The sequence below is a fragment of the Letharia columbiana genome, assembly GCF_014066305.1.
Source record: "Letharia columbiana isolate WasteWater2 chromosome Unknown Sc0000037_s0, whole genome shotgun sequence".
Taxonomy (NCBI): Eukaryota; Fungi; Ascomycota; class Lecanoromycetes; order Lecanorales; family Parmeliaceae; genus Letharia; species Letharia columbiana.
In genome coordinates this window covers 289,585-311,257 of record NW_023501081.1, presented here as the reverse complement: position 1 = coordinate 311,257, position 21,673 = coordinate 289,585, and the positions used below count along the sequence as shown (strand labels likewise).

The 21,673-nt window shown below is 26.4% G+C and overlaps 2 protein-coding genes across 2 annotated transcripts; one reads left to right on the top strand and one right to left on the bottom strand.

Annotated features, from left to right (window-relative positions):
• Positions 1 to 65: 65 nt before the first annotated feature.
• On the bottom strand, positions 66 to 1,085 carry HO173_009143 (uncharacterized protein; the record flags this gene model as incomplete). Its single annotated transcript, XM_037311036.1, has 1 exon — positions 66 to 1,085. One exon carries the CDS (start codon positions 1,083 to 1,085, stop codon positions 66 to 68), a length of 1,020 nt encoding a protein of 339 aa, XP_037162130.1.
• A 1,042-nt stretch (positions 1,086 to 2,127) lies between these two features.
• On the top strand, positions 2,128 to 5,252 carry HO173_009142 (uncharacterized protein; the record flags this gene model as incomplete). The annotated part of the gene is made up of 4 exons (XM_037311035.1): positions 2,128 to 2,254; positions 2,414 to 4,979; positions 5,037 to 5,127; positions 5,196 to 5,252. The coding sequence occupies 4 exons, from the start codon at positions 2,128 to 2,130 to the stop codon at positions 5,250 to 5,252; spliced, it is 2,841 nt and encodes a 946-aa protein (XP_037162129.1).
• Between the last annotated feature and the right edge of the window lie 16,421 nt (positions 5,253 to 21,673).

Below are 21,673 nucleotides of genomic sequence, written 5' to 3'. Positions count from 1 at the left end.
CGCTCCGTTCAAATGCCAAACAATCCGAGGCCGTCGTATGCAACTGTCAAATCCCAATTCTGTTCTCATGGCACTGTACTAATACCGGCCTCCTCTTGGACCCTTTTCACCACCCCTTGTAGAGCCGCACAAGCTGGACTGAGCGGGAAGTTGTCAAAGAAGCTCTCCCCATAATCACATGCCATACCAATCCTTGGATCTAAAGGGACTGCCCCAAGGAAGGGAATGCCTGTCTCTTTTGCCAGCTTCCTTGCCCCACCAGTCGTAGCTTTGAAGATCTGATTCTGATGTTTGCAGCTCGGACACACGAAGCCCGACATGTTCTCAACGATACCTAGTACTTTAATACCTGCCTTCCTACAGAAGTCGATCTCTTTTCGTACATCCAACAGACTAACCTCTTGCGGCGTTGTCACCACAACTGCGCCATCGACTCCGGATTCTTTCAAATAGGAATTGACACTTAGATGCTCGTCACTCGTTCCGGGTGGAGTGTCCACGAGCAGGTAGTCCATTTCGCCCCATTCGACGTCTTTCAAGAATTGCTTAATCAGTCCATTCTTCTTTGGGCCTCGCCATATCACGGCATCATCTCTGGATGGCAGCATGAACTGTATGCTCATCACTCCCAAGTTGTCCGCGACCCACACAGGACTCCACCCAGCATTACTGACATGAATCGTCTCAGCTTCTACCCCCATCATTTTCGGTATACTGGGTCCACAGATATCCGTATCCATTATACCGACCATATTGCTTTCATCTGCAGCGAAAGCGTGTGCTAGCATTGTCGTGAATGTAGATTTTCCCACCCCGCCTTTGCCACTGAGGACCAAGATTTTGTGTTTGATGCCGGAGAGACGGGAGGTGATGAGAGGGATGTCAGGGTCAGGACCTTTTGGAGTAGAAGCGCAGATGCTTTGGTTAGGACAGCCGGCGCAGGCATCACCTTTGCCTGCGAGTTTGGACTCTGGGCCTGGGCAATGTTCTGGTTCAGGGGCAACGAGGGAGGGGTGGTTCTTCAGCGGGGCGGAGAGATCGACCTGGATAGGCTCTTCCAATGTGGTTGTCCTGGTGGAAGACATGATTCACCGAGTGTATGAACGAGGGTTCGACGGCGGAGTATTTGTGTCAAGATGCATAGCAAGAAAAAAAAAAGTCTCAAAAATTTATGATGGAGGGCCAGTAGTGATTTGTAAGGCTGCAGAGACGGAAAATGCAATCAGTACGGTGCCGGGCGGCGGACTCCCTCCCTTATCAGAATATAAAAAAAAAAAAAAAATAAAAAAAAAAAATTAAAAAAAAAAAATAAAAATTCCTTTACCTCTCAACATCAAATTACTATCATATATTTCATTATATATCTCTACCTCTTATTACTCTTACTACCTCTATATCTACTACACTCCTAAAATCATTATTTATTTTTATTCTACTCTATATATATTTTACCATACTATATACTATATATTTTACTCTTCCTTAATCATTACTCTTCCTTCTCTTTTTACCCTCTAATAATTTTATACCTTTAACTTTACAACTAAAATTCATTCTGCTGTCGGGATTACTGGCACTCTTCTTACGGTATGGCAAAAGATATGTGATAAGAAACGATGTGCAGTCGAGTACGTCGACTCTTCTCGTGACTACTCTCTCTCATAGCAGTGCCAACTTTTTTACTCTTACTCCTCTATGAGATTGTGCTCGAGCCCCCACATCCTCTACGAGTAGGCTCTCACAATATTGTTGCGTGTTCGTGTAGCCCAATGAAAGAAAGCGAACGTCATGCCTCTAACAATCCCCCCGCCATTTCCGCCGAAAACCTGCAGCATTTTCGAATTATTCAACGTGCAGATGGCTTCAACACGCCAATTGCATGCCAATCATCCCCCTCTTCGCTTACATCTCAACACATGTGGGCATTGCTCTCGTGATCATCCTTAGTCCCCCTGACCAAGTCCTTTTCTTTTCTTTTCTTTCTTTCAAGCTTTGGGCATGGAAAGCCCCGTCTGAAGATTATTCGAAATACTACCTTTCCAGAAAATCACAACGGTCTACCTCAACCTCGCTTGTCTATAATATTCAAGGGTATTCAGGAGCGTGTGGGGTCGAGTTGGTAGGAAAATGGACCGAAATGGCCTGCGAGAACGAAGGCCAAAGGAGCCCAAGGAGGATCACAACGATAACATACAGCCAAACTGGGAAGAAGGAAAGAGTGAGAAAACGTGTGGCAGAACTCCAGATGGAACGGGTGAGTCAATCATATAGTCATTTAATCACAGGCATGTCGAGCTTGTCCATCGCTTTGTTACAGGAAAGACGAGCCAGAGCATAGGGCCCTTGGCCTGAGCCCAGAACTTGTGTTCCCTTGAGAACAAGCTTCACAATGGCTGACATCAAATTGCAATAGTATTCACGGTCCCTCAGACTCATGATATGGTATCCCAGCTCCTCTCGCCCAGCCAACCGAAAAACGTCTCAGACCTCATAGTCCTTGCTGTCTTAGGCATACACATTGCAACACTTTTTGTCCTACCGGACTCTCTTCGAATACCAGTTTTTGCGGTCGTCTTCCTCTTTTGGCGAGCATGCTACAATGTCGGCATAGGCTATCTACTACATATTCAATCGCGCCACTTGAGGCTGGTGGCCTGGGCAAAAAGATCGAAGATATTTGTCGATCCCAAGACTGGGGGGAATCCACATCCAATGCTGTACCGTATTTTGAAGCGGGAGATGGAAACCAAGATACCCCAGGATTACAAGTTCGAGGATGCGCCCATCGAATATAATACCTGGCTTGTCTTTCGGCGTGTGGTCGACCTCATTCTAATGTGCGACTTCGTATCTTATGTCCTATTTGCCATTGCATGTGGTGGCCGACCTGCTGACGAAGGTATGGCACTTACTTTCCTACGCTGGGCTACCGGCTGGGGGTTATTTGGCTTCAATCTTTGGGTTAAGCTTGATGCTCATCGAGTCGTCAAAGACTATGCCTGGTACTGGGGAGACTTTTTCTATCTGATTGATCAGGAATTGACATTTGATGGTGTCTTCGAGATGGCTCCTCATCCCATGTACTCAGTCGGATACGCTGGTTACTACGGTATTTCACTCATCGCGGCCAGCTACAAGGTCCTCTTCATATCCATCGTTGCCCATGCTGCTCAGTTCGCATTCCTAGTATGGATAGAAAACCCTCATATTGAGAAGACGTACAATTCTCCCCCTTCCAGGAGACTCCAATCTGAATCTCAGTCGGAGGTTGAGCATGACGATAGTCAATCTACGGACGTTGATCGCGGCTACAATGCGCCACGGCTAGCCTCTACGAACCAGCCCTCACCGGTGCACAATCTCATCGGGCTCAAGAACATTGACCTACACCGAGTGACCGATACCTCGGTCATTCTCCTACAGATATACATCTTCGTCTTGGTGGTCTTGACACCGTCAACTCCGTTCTACCAAGGATTATTTGTCATCAATGCAGCACTGTGGCGTCTGTGGTATTCGATGGGTGTGGGATATCTACTCAACCGACAGTCATCCAAGAAACGATGGACACGTCATTTCCTCAAATATGGTGAGAGCACCGAAGAAGCCTGGCGCCAATGGAAAGGAATATATCATCTCTCCATGACATTGTCCTATGCAAGCTTCGTAGCGGCATCGTGGAAGATGTACTCACTCCCGCAAGATTGGGAGCATGGGCTGGTCCTTCTGAAGCATGTGGTGGGTATTAGCTTGGTGGCGTTACAAATTTGGACGGCAGTCAGTATCTACGATTCACTGGGCGAGTTCGGCTGGTTCTTCGGAGATTTCTTTTTCGATCACTCTCCGAAGTTGACATACAGTGGCATATACCGCTTCCTCAACAATCCCGAACGAGTGATAGGACTAGCCGGTGTCTGGGGTGCAGCGCTAATTACCAGGAGCAGCGCAATCTTCTTTCTCGCGTTGCTCAGCCATGTCTTAACCCTTGCATTCATCCAGCTTGTCGAGCGGCCACACATGCAAAAGCTGTACGGTCAGAGCCTGCGGCGGGAATCTGGTCTGGTCAAGAGCCTGAAGCGATCGCTCCCCCCACATCTGTTTCAGTGGCGAGGCAGTGTCGACAAACTCCTGGAAGGAACAATCGATTCATTCGAAGACTTTATCGATGCTGCTCGTCCCAAGATTGCAGCAGGCGTGAGCCTTTTCGTGAAGGACTCAACAGCTTTACTCAAACATCCCACACGCATCAGCATCACCAGAGTAGCGCCAGATCTCGCTGGTTATGACCCAAATGAATACTCATTGGAGGTCGAAGGCACGCCCTCAACATCCTGTGCGACGTACACAAGCGGGAAACAAAATCAGGCAAGACCCGAACAGCGCTCGTCGTTCAAGACTTTGAGCTTTGAATATGGTGCACCAATCAAAGTGCGATGGACGGCGCCCTTGAATCACAGCAAGAAGGACTGGGTAGGCCTGTACATGGTTGCAGATCACGCTTCGCGGGATGCTACTCGGGTCTCTTCCCAAGGCCGATGGGTGGCAACCAATCAAGATCAGTACGGTTCCATTATCTCAGATCGCGGCATCCTCGTAAGCGATATCCGAGTATCGGGGGCCGGACGTAAAGATGGGGAGACCAAAGATTATCTTTCGGGCGAGATGGAATTTTCAGGGGACAAGCTGTGGTGGACAACAGGGGTCTTCGAGTTCAGATATCATCACAACGGAAAGCACAACGTTATGGCCATCTCACTACCATTCGAGACTAGGATCAACAAATTTGATGAGGACGACGTCGAAGTCGATGCAAATGGATCGATTCGCGGTGCTGTGGAGGACGCTTTGTTGCAGCTGATAAGAAACTGTCTTGATAGAGATCCAGATATTGCACCTTCTACTGTGGACGAGACCTTCGGCGGTCAGGTAGAGAGGGACGGGAAGTTTGCAAAGAGAGTGGTCTTTGCGGTGCACCAGATGTAAGTCGCTCTTGGCCCTCGATAAATGCTGCAAGCCAAATACTGATGAACATACAGGTTCGGGATAGAATTTGCACCTGAGGTCGTCCAAGCCGACGGCAACGTCCGCAATCTGTCGTGGCGAGTCTGCAACGCCAAAAAGGTTTTGGTCAGTAATCTGTAGCACTACCACCAGCTTTTGCCTCGTATGTGGTTGGCTGACAACAAATGGATCAGGAACCTTACATGTCCATATCTCATGGCAAAAGTACGCCCACAGAGTCAGGGTATTAGTCTTGCCGCTCTTGTTGCCTTCGAATTCGTCTGCTGTTGACACCAGACGGTGGTACAAACAATGGCTTGGTCGCGAAGTATATAGATCCGTCGAAATGCATCGTACATACCCACCAAAGCTTGTTAGTTCAGGTCTCAGCTAGCGATGTTGAACAAAAGATGATGGAAATATCCATATCCTGTTTGTCTCCTTTGCGATCAGATTAGATCGTTGCGTGAGAGATTATAATCTTTCAATGAAAAGAACTGCAGTCTGCATGCAAGTGATACACCCTCAAACGCGTTAGACCTCGGAACCCAAGACAAGGATACCGTTTACATTGGTTCGATCTTGCAAAGTCCGATGCTAGCTATGTTAGACCTAGGTACAACAACTTGAAATGGGCTCTGGAGGTCCGGGAAGATCCAATATCCTGGCCGTGTGTAGAACCCATAAGTGAATGCCAAGAAACCCAGGATTTTACACGCCTTTTGACCAGGACATAGGCTACATAGTGAGTGTGAGCTGGAATTTGCTTCCTTCTTTACCGGTGACCTCCGTCGAGTGACCTCCTTGATCGAAAAAACGCAAAGATCTCTTACCAAGCCCATACAATGGACAGTTCCTGGACTCTGGGCCCGCCAATTCATGTCCACGCTGCAAACGAAAGACAGCTCAAGCGATCATTATGGATCCTGGAGCGCCGTCATAGATGCCGTCCAGTCCAGGCTACCAAAGCTGCAAGTACTTTATGAATGCGGTTCGTATTCAGACAATGAGCATCTTCTGGGACCTAATCCTAACCACTTAGGGTACATAGAAGAAGAACTTCCATCCGACAGACCTCGCGGTTGAGGAGTTTACCCATGGCTTCTATGCATTCTTCAAGCCCAATGCCAATGGCGTAGTGTCAGTCCAATCGTGACAGGAAACGGGGGCCCTGTATCGTCCGATATTGGAGCAGACCGTCCTCATAGCTCGTCCATCGACCCATTCGATGATTGCGAAAAGCCTTTTCCTGATAATTCAGCGGATGAAGATGGAGAGTCCAAATTACATGAATGTGTCATGCAGTTTTCGGAGCTTAAAGACCACACAGAGGTATGAAAATTTGTTCTGGCGATTGATGGATTAGGAGAAAATACCTGTCCGCGTCCTCGGCTGGCAGAGCAAATTTTGTGAAGAGCTCCCTCACTATCATCAAGGATTGCGGATTGTATCGGTTGGACATTCATCGGGAAGGGCCCAAGAATGTTTCAGAATCCAGCAACTACACTATTCTCTTTGGTGAAGTTCGAGGCGCCTTTAGATGGTCTCTTTCTATTGCGGGTCCCGTGGCAATAGAACGGTACAACGTACTAGATCTTGAAGGAACGGATGGATGGATACATTGGTACCTGGACAATCACTGTCATTTCCTGCTGAGATGTGTTCGCTTGGTAGAAATTCATGCATGTACCTGTCCGTAGATCATAGAATTAAATTTATGAATTGCAAATTAAATAAGAATGCTTGGTAAAACTAACCTAGCTCCGCCTCCGACTTTTTATTAGCGTTTATTAAAAAAAAATTAAAAAAAAAGTATTTACTACTCTTATAATAGCTATTATTATTTATTATTTTAATTAAATATTCGCGATATCGAAGCTAGTAAATATATACGCTTTTTCTAATATTTTACTTTAATTCTTACTTTAAACGCGATATTATTATTTAAAAAGAATTTCTCTATATATTAGCGTATTTAACTCTTACTTAAATTCTATTAATAATTTAAAGTCGTAGCTACGAATATTTATTTTAATATATTAATAGCGTATTAATAAGAGCGAAACCTTGCTATCTATAATAATATCGTAATTTCTTATAATAGATATATTTATATATAAGAGCGATATCGTAGCCTCTTATCTATTATTTTAAACGCTTTTCTTAACTATTAGCGTTAAAAGTCGTAATTATATTAAGATAAATTAACGCGATTCTTAAAAGAGAAGTAAAATATTAAGGTTTATAAGTCTATCGTTTATAAAATTCTAAAATAGACTAGAATTATATATAAGAAGAATTAAAGGATTGATTCTTAAAGTAATATACTTCGTATTATATAGTAAACGTTTATGAATTAGATTAAAACGGAGTAGCTAATCTTTATTAATAAGTTATTATTTAAGCTATAAACGATATAACGATTTATAGCCTATACTTCTATCGATAATTCTATTCGATATTATAATAATATAAGATAAGATAATACTTTTAATATTCTATCTATATATATTACTACTAGCTATCTATTCTATATTAAAATTAAGAAAAGCTATTATAATAAGAAAGATATTCTCGACTAGCTAATTAATCGATTATTATTTCTTTATAATAAGTATCTTAAGAAGCGTAGTATTATTATTCTAAATAACGTTAGCGTTTATATCGATTCTTATATTATTAAGATTATATAGACTAAAGACTATCTTATTAAATATCTCCCTTTATACTCGCTTAATTATAATTCTATTAAATTAATATTTAATATTCTTAAGACGTAGATATAACGTTATTTTAAGATCTTTCGATATATCTTTTAGAATAACTTTAAAGAATTTTTAAAGTATATAATTAATATTAATAATTATAATAGATTTATAATAGAGTATTTTAAATAGAGTATTATAAACTATATATTTAATAATAAAATTAAAATATTTAAATAAGATTTAAAGTATTTAACTATAGAGATCGCGGAGTAATTATAATAAAATACTATATAATATTAATTAAATTCCTTACTTTATCTCTATCTTTATTTTAATTATTCTAGAGTATAGATATACTAATAAATCTCCCTTTTTTAAAATTTTAAAAATAAAAAATTTTTTTTTTAATTCTTGAAAAAGACTATATAATAGATCTTTACTTATTATATATTTATAGATATCGATAAACGCGTTAGATAGAGCTTTTATATTATTTATATTCTATATCTATTATTTAATAAACGCCTAAATCTAATAGATCTAGAGTTTTCTCGCCACTTTATTTATATTCTTCTTCTTTTACTACTAAAAGCGCTTAATAATATTCTTCTTTTTAATATGTATATCGATAAAACTTAATCAGTATTATAAAGGGGGGTTTTTTTTTTTTTGTATTTTTTTTTGAGAAAAAAAGAAAAATATTTTGTTTTCGATATAGGGGGAGAAATAATTAATTCGTTTTTTTTTCTTCTTCGAGAAACCTTACTAGCGTGACTTAATATATCGCTTTCTTTTCTTTCTTCGAGAACGTTTATAGCTTTAACTTATTTATTATTTAATTATAATTAAAATTAAGAAATATCTTTTTTTTCTTTATAAAAATCAATTTCTTTTAGAAATATATATATATATTTTTATATAGTATTCTTAATAAATAATAATAATACGCGACTTTTCTATATTCTTTAATTATTATTCTTATTATTTTTCGTATTAGAGATACTATTCTTATATTAAAAAGTTTTACATTTATTATTTTTTTAAAGAAAGGATCTTTTTTAAAAGGAAGGATCGCTATAAGAGTTATTTACTTTTCCCTACTTTTTTAAATAGCTTTTCTTCTCTTAAAAGAAACTTATCTTTTATTTTTAATACTTTTCTTTCTTCTTAATAAATCTTTCTTTTTATATTCTCTCTATATCTTTTTATAATAGAATATAATTATTTATAATTAACGAAGTTAGAAAATCTATTCTAATAAAATTAATAATTTTATTTATCTTTTAATTTTAAGCTTTCTTAATAAAAAATTCTAAACTTTATAAGTAGATTCTTAATAAGAATTATTATTAGATTATTAAATCGATTATATAGATTTATAATCTATTTATCGACGTTCTACGTAATTAAAATTTATATATTTAATAAGATTAATTTTAAAGTATTAATTTAGTCTCTTCTTCGAAGATTACTCGATTAGAGAAACCTCTAATTTATTCTTTTTTTAAAATTATAATTTTAAATTTATAAGTACTCTAATAAGAGTAGTTACTATCTTTATATAAGAAGTTTATTATTATATAAATAGTAATTATTTTCTTATTTAATAAGTTAGAATAACTTAATTTAAATTTAAGAATATCTTTATTTTTAAAAATTTAAATCTTAATTTAAAAGATTATATAGATATCTTTCTAGAGTTGTTATCTTTTTTTTAAGATATCTAATTTAATCTTTTTATTTTAATAATAGAACTTTTTTTAAACTTAATAAAGATAAAGAAAAAAGATTTACTAATTTTTTATTATTATTATTTATAAATCTTACACGAAGATCTTAATCTCTTTATCGATTTTAGTTTTTATCTTTCTTCTTATCGCTTTTAAATTCTATATTAAAAATAAATTAAACTTTAAAAAAATTAAGTATATTAAATTTCTAAAATCTCTATATAGCTATAAACTTAATAAGTAAGATTCTCTTTTTATTAAGCTTAGTTACATTTAATAAGATATCGAGAAATAATAATAAAAAATATCGAAATTTCTTAAGTATAGAATTTTCTAATAATAAATTTAATAAATTAGTTTTTAATTAGTTAGAAGCTTTTAATTTAGAAAATATTACTTCGAGATCTAATTCTAGCGAAAATTAGCTTTTATAAAATTAAGAAAGTTCTTAATAAATATTATTTTTATTTATAAAAGTAAATTTAATAATATAATAGATTATATTATAAGCTATATAAGTAACTTTAAAAAATTTATAATTCTTTTTTAATATTATAGATTTAATAGGTTTATAAGATTTTTTAGAATCTTTTAAATAAGCTACTTCGAGAGAATCTAATAATAATTTTTATATCTTTAATCTAAGATTCTTTTATTTAGATTTAAAAGAATTATATAATATTAATAATATTATTTTTAATAATAAAGAAATTATATATCGAAAAGTATATTCTTTTTATTAATATATAAAAGATTACGTTATAATTAAAAAAGAGAATATTATATATATAAATCTCTTAATTTATTTTTAAGAAGTTATCTTATTCTAATAATTAAATATATTATTTTAAAATAAAAAAAATATAATAATATAATTTTAAATAGAATTAAAAAGAACGCTTACTCGACTATAGAATCGTTTTAAAATATTTATATTTTTAATTCTAAATTAATTTATAAGATAAGTTTATACTTTTAATAATATTAATAGTAAATATAATCTTATAAAATATATATAGAGCGTCTTTAAGTATATTATATAAATAAATTTTTTAAGAAATACGCTTAAATAATTTAGGTGTGAAATTATTTAAAAATCGAATTATAAATTATTATATCTTCTTTAACTTCTTAGACTACGCTTTATAAATTTATAAAAAAATTTAATAATAGAAAGAAGTTATAATATCGTTTTAATTAATAAAAGAAATTATAATATAAAAATATATAAAAGAAAGTTTAAGATTAAGATTATAAATAACGATTTAATAAAAATAGATTTTTTTATAAAGAATAATAAGATAGATTTTAAAAAGCTTAAAAGCGATTATTTCTTTCTTTTTACTCTTTTATAATAAATTCGTAAATATATAATACTTATTCTTATTAGTTAAGATTATTATATTTAAACTATAAATATTAATAATAGCCGAATTTCTCTATATATCCCTCTTATACTTTTTAAGTTTATAGATTTTATTAATAGAATTAAGACGATTAAGTATTTTCTTATATATAGTTATTTAAATAATAATTTTTATAAGTTTAGTCTTTAGCTTAAGCTTAAACTTCGATTATAGCTTTAAAAAATTAAGCTTTAAAAAACGTCTTATCGACTTTTAAGTAGTTATTTATAATTATAATTAGAAACGCTTAACTAAATTAATCGTAGTATTTAAATTAAATAAACTATTAAAATTATAATAGATATTTATTTTATTTAATTAGATAATATAGCGATAAATAGAAATATAATAGTTAGAAATTTATAAGAATATCTATATCTTAATTTCTATAGAAAGTATACTTTTATAATCTTAGAAATAAAAGCTTTATTTTTAAAAGTTATTATAAAAACTATAATTCTATATATTTATAAAATTCTTCGATATATTATATAAGTAATAATAATTATTTTTATAATATATATAAAAATAAGGCTTTAGAAGATAAGAAATCTAATTATAAAAATGAGAAAGTCGATATTAGATTTATTTTAATTATTTACTATATTATTATAAGTAAGATAAAAGATTTATTAGTTTATCGAAAATATTAAAAGAAGTTTTTATTTAATAATTAGTTATATATTTATTTTAAAAAGAAATCTTATTATCGAATAGCCCCTTTAAAGAATACTAGAAAGATTCTTAGAGAGAAGAATATTATACTTAATTTACTATTAAAGGAGTTAATATAGATCTCTAAGAAAATACTATTAAAAAAGGCGTTTATTTCTAAAAAACTCGAATTAATCGAGTTCGTAGTACTTATAAATCCGAATAATAAAATAATCTTTTAATTATAATATTATCTTATTAGACTATTTAGTTTTTTTTAAAAACTTTATTAAAATTAGAATATCTAGATATTAAATACTTAATAAGTATAAAAAATCGAGTTTTCTTAAAGAGATTAATATTCTCTTTTTTATTAAAAAGTATATAATTTTAATTATTTTATATAAAATTAATTTAAATCGATATTTTATTAATAAATAAATTATTCTTTCTTTTTTTATAAAAGATAAAATTTCGAAAGAAAAGTTTATTATAATTAAGTTTATTTAAGATATATATATTATAAATAATTTTAAGATAAATCTTTTAATAGAAATAGATATATTTAATTTAGAAGAAGTAGTAATTAATCTTTTATAAAAGAAAGTAATTCTTATTAAATATAGAAATATCGCTATATTAATATAAGCTATCGCTAGAAATAATATAAAAATTTAATAAATTATAAAATTAGAATAATATTAAGTTATTTCTTTAAAATTTATTAGATTTATTATTATATCTTTATAAAATAAGATTCTATTTTCTAATCGAGACTTTCTTTTTAAATTAAAGATAAATAAAATTTATATATATCTTATAGATATAAATTTTAACTTTATTTCTATTCGAAATAATAATAATATTTTATTTATAATATCTCGCTATTATAGAATTAATTTCGTAATTAAATATAAAGTTAAAGAAGATTATTTAATTTAAATAAAGAATTATTTTTTAATAACTAAGGTATTTAAAGATAAAGAGTTTATATTTAAGAAATTTATTAATCTTATTACTTTAAAGTTAGCTATCGAGAAAATAATTATAAATCTTATTTTAATAACTTAGCTATTTAATAGAATTACTATTTATAAAAAATAGAAGTATATTAATATAATATAAAGTATCTTAGAAGAAAATTTTTTATATTTAAAAAGATTTTAACGATATTATTAATCTTTTTAAAGCGAAGTAATTATAGATATTAATTATTATAGATTAATAATCTTTTATAATAAAATTAAAAAATAAGATTTATTCTCTAACTTTAAAAGATTATAAGCTTATTAATAAAAAGTTTAATAAGATATATATATAAAATAAGATAAGCTAATCTAAAAAAATTAATTTTTTTTTTTTCTTATTTTTATAGTCTATAAGATAATTTATATTAGATCTAAAAAAATATCTAAATAAAAGAAAAGTTATTATTAATATTAGAGATCTTAATAAAATTATAATTTCTAATAGTTATTCTCTTTTTTTATAAAATAATATAATTATAGTTATTTAAGAATATACTTTTATTATTATATATATCTTTCTTTTATCTATATAATTCGATATCTTAGTTATCTTATTTAAAATATCTATATTAATATTATATCTATATTAATTCTAATACTATAATTAAGATTAACTTACTTATTTTATTTATATTAGCGAATAAATTTAAAGAAACGCGCTAATAGAGACTTTAATAAGAAATTAAGTTAAGTTATTATATTTCTAAATAAGTCTATTAAATAGATAATTCGATTTTAAAGCGAATTAAACTCGATAAATAGTAGTCGAGAGATAAATAAGATATTAAATTATTTATATAGCTAGCGAATTGAAAGAAATAGCTAATATTATTAAAATAATATTAAAAATTATTTATAAGCTTTCTTATATATAACTTCTCTATAAGATAAGAAACTCTCTAGACGAAGTAAGTATACTTAAAAGAGTACTATTTAAAATACTTATAATCTTCTTAATATCTTAAATAATTAAGAGATAAATATATTAAACTCTCGTAAAGAAATATCCCTTAGACTTTATAGTAAAAAATTTTATTCTTAATATCGAATAATTTCGACGCGTTTTAAAGAAACTTTACTATTCTCTAGTATATCTAATATTTCTAATATCTATTCTTTTAAAGTATTTAAACTTCTCTTTACTTTATTTAAAACCTTTCTTTTTTATAGTAAAGTCTAATATTAAAAGAATAAATTAAATTAAGACTCTACTAGAGTAAATTAAGTTTTAATAAATATTAATTCTATTAGATAATATAGTCGACGAGATAGACTTAATAGAAATATTTTAGAATATCGCTAATAGTTTATAATTATAATATTAAATTAAGTATTAACTCTAACAAATTTATAATTATATTAAATAAGATTCGTTAGAAGCGAGATAATTTTCGAAAGATTATTACTCGATATTACGTCGTTATAATAAAAAAGAATCTAGTTATAAATAATTTATTTTAGATTTATAGAATAATCGAGAAGATAAATTAACTAGTCTAAGACTTTTAGAAGAATCTAACTTTCTTATAGCGAAAAGTTAATAGCCTTAATATATAGTCGATAAAAGACTTATAACTATCTTCGATTGAGAAAGAATATATATCTAGATATTTAAAAGAGAAATTAATTAAAATTTTAGATTTATCTCTATTTATCGATAATATTAATCTCTATCTAAAACGACTAATTCTTTAAAATAAAATAGAAATTTAAGGTTAATAGCGATTATTATCTTATTAAAGACTTTAAGATAGTTTATATAGTCTTATAACTCGACGATAAGACTATATAATATACTATATATAGAAGACTTCGAAACTTTATTAATTTATATTAATCTATTAATAAGATTATAAACGAGTTAATCGATATTTATAAGAATTTAGATTAATATAATAATATATAATATAAGATAAATACTTTATAATAAGAGATTTAATTATTTATCGATTTCTATTTAGACTTTATTTAATTAGTTATTATTTTTAATATTAAAAAAATCGTTATAATAGAGTATTATCTTTTAAATAAATTAAGAAAGAATCTAAGAAAGTTATAGAAGATTATAAAAGAGATTTATTATCTTAAAGACTATAAAGAAATATCTTCGAAAATTAAATAACTTATATCGTACTAGATATAAAGATATAAAGTTTATAAAGACTATTATTAAGTTAATTATAATATAAATTACGATTAATATATATCTTATATCTATTATTAAGATTATAATTACTACGCCTCTAAATATTAAGATTAATTTAAAATTAAGAAAATTAATATACTATAACTATGATAAGAAAGATTACTATTAAAATAACTATATAATAACTATCTTAAATTGAGGTCGAATAAAAAGATCTTTAAGAAAGTATAACTTTACGCGATAAAAATAGATAAAGAATTTAAAATTAATAACGTCGATATTATAGATAGCGACGATTTTTTATTAAATTCGAGAAATAAATAGTCTCTTTTAAAGTTATAATAAGAGGTACTTATAAAGTATATCTAATAGATATCTTTAATAACGCCTTAACACGTCGTTCTTTTTATATATAAGTTACGCTATTATTATAAGAGAGAAAATATTTATTTTAGAACTCTCTTATAGATAATAAATATATCGATACTTATATAGTTATAAACGAGTTCTTAATTCTAGCGATATATAAAGTCTTATATCTAAAATTACTTCTACTATTATAATTTAAATTACTAAGAAATTATAATAACTAGATTATAAAATAATTAATTATATATTATTTACTCTAAACGATAATAGTAGAAGATTATTAAGAAGAAATATATTTAATATTAATTATATTATTAAAATATAATATAATAATTAAAAAATCTTAAATAAATAAATATAAGATAGTTTTTAATATATTATAAGATAAGATACTCTTTCTATTTAATCGATATAATTATAATAATAATTAGATATTAATAATAAACGAACTTCTCTTTCTATTAACTTCGAAACTTCGACTATCTATATTATCTTATCTCTTTATCTATTATATTAAAATAATAAAGTCTTCTCTTATCTTACTTATAATAATAAGATTAATTTAAATATCTTCTTTTTAAATAAGAATAAGAATAGTAAGAAGTCTAAGTTTATTAATATCGCTAAGATTAATATAGCGATCTACTACTAACTAGCCTATAAAAAAGATAATAAACTATTTATATTAATAATAAATAAGATCTATAATAATTTATTAATATTATATATATCTTTTATTATTTAAATATCTCGCGATTTTTATATATTAATTAATAAACTCTATTTCTATAACTTAGAAAAGAAATATAAAAGATATTATAATTTTAATTATCTTATTTAGATTAATAATATTAAAGAGATTAATTCTAAGAAGATAAAATATAAGCTATCTACGAAGTATTATAATTATTTTAATATTTTCGATAGAACTAAGACGAATATACTTTCTCTATATTATTCTTATAATTATAAGCTAAAATTTAATAATAGCTTCGATAAAATAAAACTTTTGAAAAGTAGAATCTATTTAATATTAGAATATAAGTTAAAATAGATAAAGAAGTATCTAAATAAATATCTAAAGAAGGGATTTATAATATTAAGCTATATATTATTCGCCTTATCTATTTTATTCGCGAAAAAGTCGAATAAAGAATTATATTTTTATATAAACTATCGAAAGCTAAACGCTATTATTAAAAGAAATCGATATTTAATTTTATTAATAGATAAGATTTTAATAAGAATCTAGAAATATAAATATCTTACTCGATTAGATATTATAGCCGCGTTTAATAAACTATATATATACTTCGATAGCGAGAATTTTATTACTTTTATTATCTTTCTTAAAGTATATAAGTATTAAATTCTCTTCTTCGATCTAATTAACGATCTAATCACATATTAATAATATATAAATAATATTCTATTCGAATATCTAAACGATTTCTATTAGATCTATCTCGATAATATACTTATTTATAATAAGATAAAAAAGAAATATATTTAATACGTTAAATAAATTCTCTAGAAATTAAGAAATATCGACCTTTAGATAAATATTCTTAAATACGAATTCTATATTTAGAAAATTAAATTTCTAGATCTATTAATATCTATAGACGGGTTATAAATAGATCTTATTAAAATTTAGACTATTATCGAGTAAATTATATCTATTAATCTTAAAGAGATATAGACCTTTATCGAATTTTATAATTTTTATTAACGATTTATTAGAGACTTCTCTAAAATAGTTAAATTTATAATAAAACTTACGATAAAAGAGATTATATTTAATTAATCTCTAGTATATTAAGAGATCTTTTATTTTCTTAAAGTCGTTATTATTAAAGCTCTAGTTTTATATTATTTCGATAGAATAAAAAAGATTATTCTAGAGATTAACTCTTTTAACTACGTTAATAAAGATATTCTTTTCTTAATATAATAATAAGAAAGTACTTTATTTAATAGCCTTCTATAGTAAAAATCTTACTTTAGTAGAGTATAATTATTAGATCTATAATAAGAAGCTATTAGTTATTATTCGCTATCTAAAATACTAGTATTCTAAATTAAAATATATTAATATTTCTATTAAGATCTTTATAAATTATAAAGACTTAATATACTTTATTAAAGAAAGAGACCTAAGCTATCGCTAGGCCCGCTATTTAGATATATTATTCGAATTTAATATAAAGATTATTTATTAATCTAGATCTTAGAATATTAAGATAAATATATTTATATAAATAGCTAGATATAAATTAATTAATTTTAAAAATAAATAATTACGTTAATAGTATTAAATAATTCTTATTCTCTAATTGATTAAAGTTAAATAGCGAAAGTATCGATATATATATAATTAATAACTTTATTTATTATAAGATAGTAGAGATTAATAAAAAGAATAACTATTATATAAAAATTCGTAACGCTATCGTCGAAGATAAGAATAAGTTTTAAGAAATTACTCTTAATAAGTACTTCGTATAGAACAAGATACTTTATTATAAGGATCGTTTATAAATATTCGATAATATATATATCGATATTATTCGAGAGATATATAATTAATTATTCTACGATTATTTCGAGATAGTATATATTTATAAACTTACTTAAAAGAAAGTATTATTAGCGAGAAATAAGGGCGATAATAGTTATCTATATTTAAAATTACTATATCTATTAGAGAGCTAAAATATCTTAAAATCGAAAATATAATTTACTTTAGTCTCTATTGATTTTATAAAAATAATAATAAGATATATTAATCGACTTCGTTATAGACTTACTTATATTTAATAACTATAACGCTATTTAAATAGCGATTAATTAATTTATTAAGAAACGTTATTATATAATCTATTTTAATATTAATAAAGATATTATCGCTAAGAAGATAGTTAACTTACTACTTAAAGAAGTATTTCGTTTATATAATCTATTAATCTTAATAATATTAAATTAAGATCTTTACTTTATAGCTATTATATAAAAATTCTTTTATAAAAGATTAAATATTATAGTTAAGCTATTAATAGCTTTTTATTCTAAAATTAATAAATAGATTAAGCGAGTAAATTAGAATATAAAGCGTTATCTTTAAATATATTATAATTATATATAAGATAATTAGATAAAATAATTATTTATTATCGAGTTCGTCGATAATAATATCTATCTTATCGATTATTAATATTTTATCTTTTCTTATAAATAAGAGATTTTACTCTTAAATAAGTTTTAGTCTAAATATATATTAATTATAAGATTATTTATAAGCGTCTTAATATTACTTAAATAGAGAATATTATAAATTATATAAAATAGATTCTTTAAGTATATTAGAAGTAATATAGATTATATTTAGAAGACTATAATTATATAAATTAATAAGTATTAATAAAAGATTATCTTTTAAATAGACGATAAGATCTTTCTAAGTAGTAAGAATATTATCTTTAATCGCTTTTCTCGTAAATTAAATTATAAGAGACTTAATTTATTTAAGATTATAGGTCTTATGAGAATTTTATATTATCTAAAACTTTTATTAAGTATAAGAATCTATAACGTCTTTTATTTTAATCTCTTAAGTCTCGCGATAAATAACCTCTTATTAGAATAAATAAATTTATCGTTAAAGTATATAACTATTAATAATTAAATCGAATAGATTATTAAAGAAATATTTATTTTTAAATTAATTTATAATCGTCTTAAGTATAAAGTTAAATAAAAAGATCTCGATAATAATCTTATCTAATATAATTTAGATAACGATAAATTCGAAAATTATTAAGATCTAATAAACGACTTTTATAAACGATATTTCGAAAGAGTCTTATCTATAAGAGTTAACTTATAAAATATTAAAACTATCTACTCGAATACCTCGTTTTTAATTAAATTAAAATCGTTCGATATCTTTATAATAGCCTTATTTTTTCAAATTTAAGAATCGATTTCTTAGATCTATATCGATTATTAATTATATTATATAAAGCCTTTCGCGTAGAGATTTCCTTATTAATAGATATTTAAGTATCTTTTAAAGCTATAATACGTTATCTATAAATCTTATTATCGCCGTTAATAGTCTTTATTAATATCGATTATATAATATTCTATAAAGAAACTTATTTAATATTAAATTAGAGTTTTTAGCGTCTACGGCTCGATTCGATTCGATTTAATTTGAGAGAGCCCTCGATTAATTATATCGCGCTATTTTATAAATCTTTTATTCCGCTTAGATATAGATTCGAAAATCACTACTAGTTACCCCTACGCCTATAAATATTATTTTCGCTATATTATATCGATTTTCTTCTAGCTAGACTCTCTATATATATCTATATCTCGATTAGCGATATCGCTATAGTCTAAATATAAAGAGCTACTATTATCTCTAATATCTCTTATAAAGAAAGATACGATACTAAAATTCCCGAATACGATTATTTCTTTATTGCTTTTATTATTTTTTAGACGTTAAGCGTATATATATATTTATTTTTCTATCTTTCTACTTATTAATTATAAGATATAATTTTATAAAAAAGAGAAGATAATATTACGAGCGTATTCTATATTCTTAATATATTACTTAGCTCTCTTACTTATTCGAGCCTAGCGTGTCTAATAGAGATATTATCTACTATTTAATATCTCTCTTCTATCTATATAATTCGATATCTTAGTTATCTTATTTAATATATCTATATTAATATTATATCTATATCGATTCTAATATATAAGTAATATAAACGATTCTTAATATATTACTAAGTTCTATATTAAGCGAACTTAATCTAATAAATAAGAATATTAAATCTATTAAATTATTTTTTCTTAAATTATCTATTATATAAGATTTAATAAAATATATTAAATATAATTCTAATATCTATCTATCTAATAAATAATATAGTATTTATTATTATAAATAATAAAGATTATTAAATTTAACGTATATCTATTTTATTTTTAATAAATATAAAAAAATTTATCTACTATTATTCTAAAGATAACTAACTCGTATTTAAAAATACTTATTTATAACTAAGTATTAAGCGTAAAATAAATCTAAATATTTTATATATTAGCTATATATATAAATTTAAGATTTTTAAATTTAACTCTATCTTATTCTTAATTTTATTTATATTAATTAATTAAAATTATAATATAAATTAACGATATTTAATAAAAATTATTATTATCGCTAAATTTAAAATAAATAATTTAATATTTTAAATTATAATATTTTTAAATCTTAGAAATAAAGCTTCTCGTCTTTACTACTTATTACTCGTAAATAAATAATAATTTTAAGCGAATAAATTAGATAATAAAAATTACTTTAAAATTTTATATTTCTTATATTCTTAATAATTTTTAGAATAAATTCTTTATATATCTTAAAGATAGTCTTAATAACTTTATAAATATATCGATAGAAAAAATCTTAATAAGATTATCTATAATAATAAAACTTAATAATAAATCTAATATAATAAATATCTTAGTAAAAAATTAGATAGATATTATAAATAACTATACTCGATATTAATAAAAAGCTTTAAATATCTTAGTCTTCGCGATGATTAATACGAAATTTAGATATAATTTAAAGTATAAAGCTTTAATTATAGAGAAAGAAAATAAAGCTTTTATTAAGCTTTATAAGAGATATTATCTTCTTAAATTTAAGAATATAAAACTTTTAAATTAAAGAGTTAAATCTTTTATTATTCTTAAGCGAGTCGAAAACCTAGTCTATAGGCTTAATCTCTTAATTATTTAAAAAATTTATTCTATTATCTCTATTATAATACTTAAATCTATATTTAAAAAAAAAATTTTTTATTATTAATTTTATAAGAAAGAATAAATTTTTATATTTAATTAAAAAGAGCTAGTAATTAAGAATCGCTATAAGATTTAGAGATTAACTAATTAATATACTAGTTAATCTCTAGATCGAGGAAATAAAGATAAGAAAAATATTATAAAGTATCTAGTAAAATAAAAAGATTAAAAAAAATTTATAATATATAATATAAGATAAAAGATTTAGAGAATATAAAGAATTTAATCTATAATTATAATTTAAAATATAAAAACGCTTATAAAAGAAGTATTAAAAGAGGAAATTTTAGAACTCTATATAAGCTCGTAGTATAAAAATTATTTTTTACGCTATTAATATATTATTAAACTAGATATTAAATAAAATATAATTTTTAGACTTTTATTAAGTTATTAGATTATAAATATAATTTACTTTATTAATTCGTATTTTCTAATATATTATTATATAGAAGCTTAAATTCGAAAATTATCAAGAAATTTTAGAAATTTCGGGAATTTTAAAAGACTTTATAATTTATAATCGCGAAGTGAAGTAACTTAATTAATCTCTTATTTCTTTTCTTTATCTTATTATATCTTTCTTTATAATACTTTATAATCGAATATAACTCTATTTCTTAAGAGAAGATTTCTTATAATTTTAATAATTTAAAAGTTATCGCTAATAATATTAGAATTAGTATAGATACGATATTAGTATAAATAAGATAGAATTAAAATAATAAGACTATCGAAC